General features: G+C 48.2%; 1 protein-coding gene across 2 annotated transcripts; it reads left to right on the top strand.

The window, feature by feature from the left end:
* Nucleotides 1-39: 39 nt before the first annotated feature.
* TCL1B (T-cell leukemia/lymphoma 1B) lies at nt 40-5,961 on the top strand. Of its 2 annotated transcripts, XM_011951513.1 has the most exons (5): nt 40-250; nt 1,626-1,628; nt 4,063-4,233; nt 4,593-4,660; nt 5,262-5,961. In XM_011951513.1, the coding sequence occupies exons 1-4, from the start codon at nt 86-88 to the stop codon at nt 4,644-4,646; spliced, it is 393 nt and encodes a 130-aa protein (XP_011806903.1). In that variant the 5' UTR covers nt 40-85; the 3' UTR covers nt 4,647-4,660; nt 5,262-5,961. The 2 variants fall into 2 exon arrangements, with proteins under 2 accessions (XP_011806903.1, XP_011806902.1); XM_011951512.1 differs by lacking the exons at nt 1,626-1,628; nt 5,262-5,961 and having other exon boundaries at nt 86-268; nt 4,593-4,646.
* Nucleotides 5,962-12,626: the final 6,665 nt, after the last annotated feature.

Genomic DNA, 12,626 nt, shown 5'->3' with positions numbered 1-12,626 from the left:
CGGAACTGCTGCATTTAAGGAGATTGCGCACCCGGAAAGGTCCACACATGTGAGCCTCGAGGCGGGCTCCAGGTGCAGACCTGCCATGGCCTCCGAAGCTTCTGTGCGTCTGGGGACGCCCCCTGACCGTCTGTGGATCCAGAAGCCTGGCATTTACGAAGACGAGGAGGGGAGGACCTGGGTGACTGTGGTCGTGCGGTTCAATCCCTCGCACAGGGAATGGGCCAGGGCCTCAAACACCCAGGGCAGCGCCTCCCACGGCAGCACAGTGAGTCCTGGGCACGAGGGGAGGCTGTGGGAGGGCTGCGCACTGACCCCTGCCCGTGTGGGACCGCAGTAGGGGTCAGAGGGGGCCGTTCTTACCCGCACTGGAAAACACTTCTGTGCAGGTCTAGGAGAGCAGCAGTGCCCTGGCCTCAGGAACACCCCCGTGAAGGGACCACAGGCACGAACTTATCCACATGAGGCAATACGGTACTGCGTGGTGAAGCTGAGGCTAAGGTAGCTCAGGGCTTAGTGCCATTCCCAGTGTATGCTGGGAAGGCTCACAAATGGGGCAGCTATTGAACTGGGCTTTGTGGGATGAGTAGGAGTTCTCCAGGTCTAGAAAGGAGGCAGTAGTAGTATAAGCAAAAGCATTGCAACCTGGAGGCACCAGGTGGGCCAATAGGATGAATGTGAGATTGGTTTCAGATTACTAATCTGCAAAACGAGAATAATATACCTCTGTGGCATCTGAGTCACAGACATGCTCCTGTACCGCCTGACTGGCCTGGGGAAGCACTTGACTGATAACAGATTCTGGAAATTAATTCAGGAGGCTTTGGTGGAGTCCTAGAGTCTTTACGTTTCAAAAGCTCCCCAGGTGATAACGATAATGACTCAGGAGGCGGCCCTAGATGAGGGCTTTAGATCACAGCTGGTCTTTGAGGGATAAAGTAAATACAGTAGAGTCTCTGGTGAGGGCGGGAATTGATTCCAGGCCCGACTGCGGATGCTCAAGTCCCTGATAGAAAATGACCTGGGTAGTAATTATATGCAACCTCAGCACTATCCTCTCCTATATTTTAAATTAGATTACTAATAACACCTAATGCTACACCTACCCATCACTTCAAGCTCTGCTTCTTGGAACTTTGTGGAATTTTTTTTCCCCCAAATATTTTTAATCTGAGGTTGGTTAAATTTATGGGTGCAGTATCCACGGAAATGGGGAGCTGACTGTACCTTAGTGTAATATTGTGAAAGTTTATCCGGATATTTAAAATGCCATTTAGGGCCAGGCGCGGTGGCTCACGGCTGCAATCCCACCACTTTGGGAGGCCGAGGCTGGCAGAACATTAGGTCAGGAGATCAAGACCATCCTGGCTAACATGGCGAAAACCCGTCTCTACTAAAAATACAAAAAAAATTAGCCGGGCTTGGTGGCGGACGCCTGTAGTCCCAGCTACTCAGGAGGCTGAGGGAGAAGAATGGTGTGAACCCGGGAGGCAGAGCTTGCAGTGAGCCGAGATAGCGCCACTGTACTGGGTGACAGAGCGAGATTCCGTCTCAAAAAAACAAATACAAAAAAACCCAAACAGTTAGGTCATTGTAAACAATTCACTGCCTGTTTGTTTTTTGAGAGAGTCTTGCTCTATTGTGGCTGGAGTGCAGTGGTGTGATCTCGGCTTACTGCAACCTGCAGCTCCCAGGCTCAAGTGATTCTCATGCCTCAGCCTCCTGAGTAGCTGGGATTACAGGCTATTTTTTTTTTTTTTTACAGCTTTTTTTTTTTTGTTATTTTTAGGAGATACAAGGTTTAATCATGTGAGCCAGGCTGGTTTTGAACTCCTGACCTCAAGTGATCTGTCCACCTTGGCTCCCAAACTGCTGGGATTACAGGCGAGCCACCGCGCCCAGCCAGTTCACTGACGTTTTAAACAATTTAACACATTTCCTAAAAACTCTTCAAATAGGTTCTTTCAAAAAACGTTGGTAGAGAACATGGAAAGGCTTTTCTGTACATACACTAAATAAAGCATGCAAAAATTGTGGAGCAAATACTTTAAGTTTTTCAAAAGCCTGAGAAAGTGTTAATGGAGGGGACTGTGAAATGGTGCAGCCACTATGGAAAACAGGATGAGGATTCCTCAAAAAAGAGAATTACGGCACAATCCGGCAATGCCACTTCTGGGTGTATACCCACAAGACTTTGAAGCAGGAACTTAAGCATGTATTCGTACATCCATGTTCACAGCAGTATCATTCATACTAGCCAAAAGGTGGAGGCAGCCTCAGTGTCCATTGATGGATGAATGGGCAAACAAAACACAAACCATGAAGTATTCACACTTAAAAAGGAAGGAAAGTCAGACACATGGATGAAACTTGGAGACATTATACTAAATGAAATATGCCAGTCACGGAAGGACAGATTCTCTTGTATGAGGTACTCAGAGTGGTCTCATTCATAAAGTGGAATGGTGGCTGCCAGGGGCTGGAGGGAGTCGGGGATGGGAAGTTAATGTTAATAACAGGTATGGAGTCTCAGTTTGGGAAGATAAAAAGTTCTGGAGGTGGACAGTGCCGAGGGTTCCACATGTCAATGCGCTTAATGCCACTGAACTGTACTCTTAAAAACAGTTCTAAGTTTGTTTGTTTTTTTTTTTTTTAAATGATTCAGGGGAAATACAATGGATTCTTCAAATAACTTAGCCATGGGTGGGATAAGGGACCTACTTAGTATTTTTTTCCCTCTTTCTTAAAAATAGATCGATGTTCTTAGGGTGGGAATTAAGCTTCCTGGGCACATCTAATGCAAAGAGCAGCCAACTTTTTCTGTAAAGGATCTGATGGTAAACATTTTCCACTTTGAGAGCTATGCTCTTGCAGCTACTCAGCTCTGCTATTGCAGTGCAAAAGCAGCTAAAGGCAACGGTAAAGGAATGAGGGAAGGAGCCTTAGTTTATTTACAATAAAGCTCTATTTGCAAAAGCAGATGGCAAGCCGGACTTCGTTTGCTGATCTCTGATCTAAAGTCAGAATACACAGAGAAGGAGAGATTTTTGCCACATTAAAATATTTCTCTTTGCAAAAGCAGTCCATAAAAAAGCTAGGACAACAGACTGAGAAAAATCATTCACAACGTGTCTTTTTGATAAAGCGCTAATATTCTTAATTCAAAAGACGTTTTATCACTAACGACAAACACTTAGAAAATTGTGTAAAAGACTTTCCATTTTGTTGCATAACATAGGAAGCTTTGGTTTTACTTTTCCTTTCATCTTTCTAACTTCCAGTACCAGCCTAATTTTGTTATTTTTATTATTATATATTTATTTTGAGACAGGGTCTTTCTCTGTCTCCCAGGCTGGAGTGCAGTGACGTGATCATAGCTCACAATAGCCTCTACCTCCCGGGTTTGAGAAATCTTCCCACCTTAGCTTCCCGAGTAGCTGGGACTGTAGGCACATGCCACCATGGCCAGCTACTTTTTTATTTTTTGTAGAGACAGAGTCTTGTTATGTTGCCAAGGCTAGTCTTGAACTCCTGGCTTCAAGCAGTCCTCCTGCCTCGGCCTCCTGAAGTGTTGGGATTACAGGCATAAGCCACTGCTCCCAGCCTTATTTTGTATATTTACTATAAGTATGTGAAGGTCATGATCAGAACTGCAGTATATTTTGGGGGGAAAATCTATCACCCTCAGATCCAGGAGTCTATGGATATCTTGTTTTTAAAACGAAGATTTAAAAAATTACGGCAATGGCAGAGATGGAGCCCCAAGAGAATACTTAGCTTTAACCCAAGGTGGTGACAGGTTGGAAACAGTGGCTAAATTTGGGGGTTGCAGTGGGGCGAGGCAGGGTGCATGTCAGAGGGGGCCAGAAGAGCCCTAGTCATCCTAGATGAAGCCACAGGCAGCAGTGCCAAGGCTCTTGGTCTGGAATTCTGAAAACATTTACCTCTGACCCTGGCAGCCCACTGGCCGGGCTGGGGCATCTAGGCCTGCATTGCTAGTATGCAGCCCAGTTGGCAGGGAACCCTATCCCTGATCTGCTGCCTCCTCTCCGGTCCCTTCAGTATGAACCCAGCATCACGGTGCACTTGTGGCAGATGGCAGTGCGTACCCGGGAGCCACTCTCCTCCGGCCAGATGCCCTTCTCCCAGCTGCCCCCCGTGTGGCAGCTCTACCCCGGGAGGAAGTACCGAGCAGCGGATTCCAGTTTCTGGGAAATAGTGGACCATGGCCAGGCAAGTGTGTGGTGGTTCCAGGTGAAAGCGATAGGTGGCCCCCTGGTGACTGCCGTGGCCCTCTCTCTTCTGTACCCCTGGCCCCCTCCAGGTTCTTGTCTCTCCTCTTCCTGTTGCTCAAGTCTTCCTTCAAGGGGGCCTGAATGTGTGTGGGTGGATCAGTACATGAGTTCCCATGTGGGATGTAGGCAGAATGGGTGAGGGAGGGAGGGTTGCCTTCCCTGGGCTAGGGAAATCCATAAGCCGGAGTTCCCACCTGCCTCACCCCTGCCTGCTGCTGCCAGCCTGCATGGGTGGCTCTTAAGGCCAACTGGAGGAGCATCTCCCAGAGGTTCTGATGGCTGCTCCCTCTCCTGCAGATCGACTCCATGGAGCAGCTGGTCCTCACATATCAGCCGGAGAGGAAAGACTGACAGTGGAGTGGCTGGTATGTTGGGGGCCCGTGCCTCTCAGTGCAGGGATCAGACGAAAGCGAGAATACCTCTCCTCTTTTCAGAAAGACGGCATGGCCTCCTCCTCCTCCCTGCTGTTTCCTGAGATTTTTCTTACATAGCCACCTGTCACCTCTGCTCCCCAGCCCCTTGGATGTGATGGTCTACCGTGGGTGGGCCCCTATAATAAGTTCCTAAAGCATGGGATCTCATCGAATAAGATTAATCATTTAATCCGTGTGAGAATTCTGTGAGGTGTACATGTTAATGACCCATTTCACAATGAAAACACTAAGACTGGGGATGGGAATGATTTCCTCGAGACCATACAGCCAGGAAATAGTGGTGATCAAGCTCACATCTAATGATCTCGGCTCCCTAGATTTAACCATGGCACTGAGGTGCCATGTGACGGTGGCCTTCGAGGACCCAGCACTGACCCGCAGAGGGCTCCTCCCAGATGGGCTGCAGCTTGGAGCAGGCCAGTCCTGATCCATTGGAGGGGCTGGCACTGGCTTTGCCTTTGACCCCAGCAGCTTGGATGGGGTGCCAGGCTCCTCCATAGTTCACTGACTATCTCCTTTGATCTTCTCCCAGGCCCTGCTGGCCCTGCCCCTCTGGCCTGGTGTCTCCTCGTGCCCCCTCAGTGAGGATCTTCATGTACCTGCTCTTCTGTTTGCACACCCAGCATAGCCTCCTTGCGGGCAGGAGGCAGTGGGGCCCCTGAACACTCAGCTTCTCTCATTTTCCTCAGTTATGAGTCCTGTCCTATCCCGCTCGGATCTGCACTTAGGGCAACTGGCCTGGATGGACTTCACTAGGGGCCCTGTCTGTGCACTAAGCCAGTTTCCCCTGCTGGCTGCAAGCTGTGGGTTCTCTTTCTCCTCTGTGCCCCTCATGCTGATCTTCTAGATGCCACTCCCAAATTCCCTTCATACCCACTGGGATGTGTGCCCAGCCAGGCCTCTGGCACCCCCAGTGCAGCTCGTGATTGGAAACTCACCATCAGCAGGCGGTGGCTCGGTTTAAGAGACGGCCGCAGAGGGAGCCCAGTCTGGATGTGGACTCGGATGCTCTGTGGGTATCAGTTCTGCTGACACTTTGGCCCGAAATAGATCCAGTGCTGAGTCAGTAGTGTACCCAGAGCCTCAGTGAGCCCATCTGCACAGTGGGGAGCGTGGAAGGATGGGTTTGGCCTGTGCTTCTGCTTGTTCAGTTCTTCAGCTCACGAAGGGATGCTAGTCCATGAAGGTGGCCTTGCAGTACTGGTTAATTAAACTTTATTGCGCACTGTCCACTTTTGTGCTGAATTGGAGCTTCTCTTTGGCCTCTTTCTAGCATAGAAGTGCAGCTTCTGGTACCGGAATGTTAAGGTAACATTTTAATGTTCCCTTTCATACTTTTCCACACTGGGAAGGAAATTGTAATCGGTCCATTCAGCAGCAGGACGCTGGCGGGAGGTAAGGAAGGGGAGGAGACTCGTGCGGGCTCTGGATGCAGCCCTGCTGTCAAAGGGCAGGAAAGCTGTGGTGGTCACAGGAGAACCGGGAGCAAGGGAGAGCTTCCAAAGCGAGACAGTGCAACAGCGTGTCAGTGCAGGAGATGCAGAATGCAGGTGCAAGGGAGGAAGGGCCCATGTGCGGGAGAGATGACATGACAGAGAAGCAGAGTCCTTGAGCAGGGAGGGATGGGGCAGGGGGCCAAGGCACTGAGCGGGGCCACTATTGTGACCAGGAAGAAGTGGACGATACAGTGCAGGTCAGGGTGACCATGCAGTGGTGGCAAGGAGAGGGGATTCCCTCCCTCATGTCATTCACAAGAAAAAATCAGCCATGGGCTAAAATCCCAACCTTACAAAATGAATCTGTAAAAGCATTCATAGAAAGGTTGGGGAAATATGTTCATGAACGTGGGGTACAAAAAAACCCAAGTAAGACACAGGTGTAAGCAAAAGACAGTGTAAGACAAACTTTTTCAAGTGAAGCATTTCTGTATGACAGAATATCAGGAAGCGTCAATCACAATTTAGCATGGTACATAAGGCATGCCAGTGTTTGCCTGGAGCGGATTTGCTCAAGCCCAGTGGTGTTGCGGCGAGGGGCTGTCTTGGGCGTTGTAGAATGTTTAGCAGCATCCTTGGCCACCACCCACTGGATGCCAGAAGCATCCCCTGACCCCAACTTGTGAGAACCAAAAATGCCAAATGGCTCCAGAGGGGGCAAAATTGCCCTGGCTGAGAATCACTACCCTAGATAAACACTTGCACGTGTGGTGTACACAAGAGGCATGAAGAGGGAGCCTTGGGGTAAGAGTTGAGATTCCACAGTGTTGGCAAGGTTAAAGGGAGGCCCCGTGAACAGGGGCTGGGGTGAGCACTGCAGGTTGATATTGTACCTTTTGCTGAGAAGCTTATGTTGATCTGGCAGCCTGGTCTTTCAGGAACCCTCTTCCCCTAGGTCTGCCTTCCCTCCCACTGGCCTGAGTCGGGGGTATGCAGGAGAGTGTGTGTCAGGCAGCATGCATCCCAGTCAACAGAGGATTTCATGATGACACCAGTCAAGAGTTAGGAAAGTTTTTTGTTTTTTTTCTGAGACGGAGTCTTGCTCTGTCGCCCAGGCTGGAGTGCAGTGGTGCGATTGCGGCTCACTGCAAGCTCCGCCTCCTGGGTTCACGCCATTCTCCTGCCTCAGCCTCCCGAGTAGCTGGTACTACAGGTGGCTGCCACCACGCCTGGCTAATTTTTTTGTATTTTCAGTAGAGACAGGGTTTCACTGTGTTAGCCAGGATGGTCTTGATCTCCTGACCTCGTGATCCGCCCGCCTTGGCCTCCCAAAGTGCTGGGATTACAGGCGTGAGCCACTGCGCCCAGCCTAGGGAAGGTTTTTATTGTTAAATGGGAAATTTACAGAGCCAGAGAGGGAAGGAAGCATTGTTTGCCTACCCACAGAAACGTGCCCCTAGAAAGGAGCGGGCTCTGCTGGACACACAGTGGGTGTCTGCATCCAGGAGAGAGAATTCAGTCCCTTAGCTGCCTTCTTATAGGGCAGGCTGGGCACAAGTGCAATGCTGAAGGCTGCACAGACTTCCTGGGTACCAGGTGGGTGGGGCCTAGGAATGCTCCGTCCAGTGCCTGGACATTTGGGGTCTATGTGTAATTGTAATAGGTTTGTTGTGAAATGTCCTCATATCCCAACACTGGGTTGCAGCAGAGAAAGCAGTTTAATGGTAGGGTCACCGAAGGAGGGGATAGGAGGAAACCTCAAATCCATCTCCCAGAGAAGTTTGGATTAGGAATGGGCCGAAGTGTGGAGATTATTGATTGGTTGAAAAGTGCAGGATGACATCATGGAACAGGGAGATGAAGCAGCTGTATTCTCATGCTGATCTGCTCCTCTGTGGGGGTCTTCAAACTGGTTGCTGGAATTTAGACTCTGAAAAACATCTTAAGTGATTTATTCTAATGTCAGAGATCCTGTCTATAGGAATAAAGGGGATACAAATAAATTATTAAACAGTCTTATAATCCTAAAGTCAGAAATCCTATCTGTAGAAACATCAGGTATGCAAATGGTCACCATCTGGAGTGCTACGTGACTTTCAGCAACAAGAAAGTGGGGCTAAGTGCAGCCTGATCAATGCTTAATTATGACTATTTCTGTCCAGAATCCAGCATGCAAACTGCAAGGGGGAAAGTTTCATGGGAAGTTTCAGGCTCCCAGGATGAGGGAAGGAAGCCATCAGTTCCATGGGAAGCAGAGCTTGGGTGCTGCTTCTTCCTTGGGAAATAGGCCCTCATCCCTGCCACCTAGGACACCTCTGCTCCTTGACCTTAGAGCGCCATTAGTCCTGTAGCATTGGGAGGGGCCCCCAGCCCCAGGCTGGTCCCCAGGGAAGCACACTTTGGGATATGCTGCCCCTCCTGGGCGCCATCCTGCACTTGCTGATGGTCTGTGTGCTCTCCTGGCCTCACTGCTGAGGTCTGTAGCAGAACAAAGCATGTTCTGTGCCTGGTGACTCCCAGGGCCTGGGTGACTTGGCTTCACTTGGGATCCTACTGCTTGTTCTGCCCCAGCTGTTTGCTGTGACCCCTTGCAGCTGCCACCTGGCTGGTCCACGCCCAAGCCTCTGCTGAGGTCAGCCCTGGCACTTGGCATCAGTGCTGGATGGGGCATGGTAGTGCCCCACAGAAGATGCACTCCAGAGTACCTCTCACCCCACCTCACCATAGTGATATGGGAGTTAAAAAGGAATTATTTAGGCAGATAGCAAGGGCATGGGAGTCGTCAGTAAGGCTTTTCTTCTTCTTCTTTTTTTTTTTGAAACGGAATTTCGCTCTTGTTGCCCAGGCTGGAGTGCCATGGCGCGATCTCGGCCCACCACAACCTCCTCCTCCTGGGTTCAAGTGATTCTACCTCAGCTTCCCGAGTAGTTGTAATTTCAGGCATGTGCCCCCACGCCCAGCTAATTTTTTGTATTTTTAGTAGAGACGGGGTTTCTCCATGTTGGCCAGGCTGGTCTTGAACTCCCGGCCTCAGGTGATCTCCTGCCAAAGTACTGGAATTACAGGCACAAGCCACCGTGCCCAGCCCAGCCTTTTCTTTTTAATGAAAGCAGCCCCAAATCATTTTCTAATAGCAGCCTGCAAGCTGGGAGCTTGCACGGGTGAATGCTGGCAGGAACTAAGGACTAGACATGTGCAAGGTAGCAGACTTCTCTGTCAGCCACATGTACTGTAAGGAGCAGACAAGATGGGGCCAATCAACTGGGAAGCCCATTTGCGTAAGATCCGTGCGGGGTGACCAGCCTTCCCCGCCAAAACTAATGTGTGATTCCTATATGAATCGGATACCGCCTCCTCAACTGGGTCATGAAACTCGGAGCATTCACCACCAACTGTCTTCTTTCCACTTGGAGACCCCTTCCTCTATAGAGGAAGCTGTTTCTCTTTCTCTCCTCTTCTACCTGTTAGACCTCTGCTCTTAAACTCCTCATGTGTCTGTGTCGTATAAGGAACCCCAGGGTATATGCCCCAGACAAAGTAGCCCCTTCAATAGTGGACTCTTTCGCATTGCCTGGGCCCAGAGGCTCTGGCCCAGGCTCCTTTTGCTGTTAAGTTTCTGTAACATTGTGATACATTAAGAAATACAGATTTGGTCTCCATCCCCAGATCCTAGCATAGAGCTCCTGAAACCTCTGGAATTTTCTGAGTGATAGGAGTGAGAGGAGCATCTTTTGTTCTTCATGATAAACCCCCTTCAACCTACCATGTGATTACAGGATTGGAACTTCTAGTCCCACCCTTCTGACCTCCAGGAAATACAAAAATAACAACAGTGTTTCCAAGCATTGGGAAGGGGAGAAGAGAGAAGGTGGACGTAAAGTACGTAGGTTTTCCCATGGAAAGAAGTCCAGAAAATACAGTTGAAAGATCAAGTCACAGAGCTAGGAACATATTATTTAAAGGAAAAACTAGAAGAAATAAGACTCATAAGAAAACTAACCAAAATTGGCAGCAGGAGATACGGACAGGAGGAGAGAGGAAGCACAGGATACTGTTTCTTCATCCTTCACAGGGGACAGTTGGGAGAGGTCATAGAACAGTAAACAGAACGGCCATATAAAAGCTCTAAAGGGCTGGGCGTGGTGGCTCACGCCTGTAATCCCAGTACTTTGGGAGGCCAAGGCAGGCAGATCACTTGAGGTCAGGAGTATGAGACCAGCCTGGCCCACACGGTGAAACCCCATCTCTACTAAAAATACAAAAATTAACCGGGCAGTTGTAGCGCACGCCTGTAATCCCAGTTACTCAGGAGGCTGAGGCAGTGGAATTGCTTGAGCCTGGGAGGTGGAAATTGCAGTGAGGGGAGATCACGCCCCTGCACTACAGTCTGGGTGACAGAGTGAGACCCTGTCTCAAAAAAAATAATAAAACCTCTAAAAGTGCAATGCAGACCTTCTGAATTATATAAGAAAAACAACCTTTCCGGAATATATTTGAACCAATAAGAGAATTAAACAAGTGTTTATACATTTGACACGTAACACCCAACAGTTTTCTACTATATAGACACAAGTCAGTTAGAAAAAAAAAAAATAGGTGATCACATGTAAAATACTTATAGGAAGCAAATTTTAAAATTCTGAAGGACAGTAAACAAGTCTTGAATAAACCTAAAAATCTTAAAATAGTAATGTAAATTGAACAATTTACCTCTATGCCTCAGTTTCCTCATCTGTAAAACAGGGACAATAAAAATAGCCATCTCATGGGCTGTTGTACAGATTAACATATTGGGTTAAGTAAGCATTTGTAAAGCTCTTAGTGGTACATAGGGCTATGGAAAAGTGTTGCCTAAATCAATCGGAGGCTTCGTTATCGCAAAGATATATCTCCCTACGCCTATTTATGAACGTAATGCAATCACAACAAAGAACTTAAGAGTTTTGTACCTGGACAGTTTGAACCTCAAATTGATATGGAGAATTTCAGATGAAAGAAAAGCTGGGAAAAATCTGAATGAGGAGAGCTGTGAAGGCGCACTAGGGTTAGCAGCCATCAACAAGCAACCCAAAGCTGCAGCAGCTAACCCTGGCGGTGCTCACGCAGGTGCAGGCCTCAGAGCAGTGAAAATGGAACGGAGGCTGAGAGAGAACTGAAAATACAAGTGGAAATTTAGCACATGAATGAAGGCTGGTAGAACTGCCACTTGGGCATAACGATTATTTTATGCTAATGGCCCTTGATAAAGAACAGATGCACGAAGAGCACTCTGCCTTCTCCTTTCTCTTCCTGAAAGCAAGAGAGAAACCTCCATGTGGAAGATGTCCTCCCTCTATCAGAATGAAAGTAACACATCACTGGGGCTGAGAGTTGAGGCTGAGAGAATTCTGTATAAACTAACATCATAAATGAACCTTTCTCCTTCAGCCACAAGTAACTCCCCTAGCCCAAGGCCCCTTGCCTGGTCACATTTTCACCATATACTACTCTTTGTCCAAAATTAGTGTTTAACTCTGTTTCTTTGTATCTTTGTTTTCCTATGAGGGCTCCTGTGTCACAGAAAACATATTAAATCAATACGCTTTTCTCCTATGAATCTGTTTTACGTCAGTTGAATTCTCTAGCCCAGCCGAAAATGCTAAGAGGGTACCGGTGAACTTTTGCCTTTCTTACACAATCAAGGTGGCATTTCAAAGCACTGCCAAAGGATACATTAGTCACTAAACAGTGTCATGACACCTGGCTAGCCATTTACCTAAAAAAGTTGTATCACTGCTTCATTTCTCATGTAAAAGTAAATTCCAGATAGATTAATGACTTAAACAAAGGAAACGACAAAAGGATAGACAAAAACATGAAGGAAATTTGTTATTGTGGAGCAGAGAAGTCCTTATTAAGGAAAACCTGGGCCGGGCGCGGTGGCGCACGCCTGTAATACCAGCACTTTGGAAGGCCGAGGCAGGTGGATCACGAGGTCAGGAGATCGACACCATCCTGGTCAACATGGTGAAACCATATCTCTACTAAAAATACAAAAAATTAGCTGGGCGTGGTGGCGGGCGCCTGTAGTCCCAGCTACTTGGGAGGCTGAGGCAGGAGAATCGCTTGAACCCGGGTGGCGGAGGTTGTAGTGAGCCGAGACTGCACCACTGCACCCCAGCCTGGAGACAGAGCAAGACTCAGTCTCAAAAAAAAAAGAAAAACCTAAACCCAGAATACACAAAAGAAAAGCAATATATATGACGACAATGTTAAAAAATAAAACATTTCTGCCTAGCAGAAACAACAACAAAATAAAGTACAAAACAATGTAACCATGGCGAAAACACAGATAAGTATGTGGAGAAACACTGACACAAAGGACTTCTTTCCTGAATATCTAAATTCTTTATGGCTGTTGCCACACTTCATTCATCCCTCACCAGCTTAGATTCTGTGTTCCAAAAACTCCTTCACACACG

This window comes from Colobus angolensis, unplaced genomic scaffold (genome assembly GCF_000951035.1).
Source record: "Colobus angolensis palliatus isolate OR3802 unplaced genomic scaffold, Cang.pa_1.0 Scaffold32, whole genome shotgun sequence".
Taxonomy (NCBI): domain Eukaryota; kingdom Metazoa; phylum Chordata; class Mammalia; order Primates; family Cercopithecidae; genus Colobus; species Colobus angolensis.
The sequence above is the reverse complement of the archived record's forward strand: the minus strand, read 5'-3'. Positions and strand labels throughout refer to the sequence as shown.

Coding starts and splice junctions, on each gene's coding strand:
- TCL1B (XM_011951512.1), top strand. CDS start 86: ATGGCCTCCGAAGCTTCTGTGCGTCTGGGGACGCCCCCTGACCGTCTG. Junction 269..4,062: donor GCGCCTCCCACGGCAGCACA/GTGAGTCCTGGG, acceptor CGGTCCCTTCAG/TATGAACCCAGCATCACGGT. Junction 4,234..4,592: donor AAATAGTGGACCATGGCCAG/GCAAGTGTGTGG, acceptor CCTCTCCTGCAG/ATCGACTCCATGGAGCAGCT.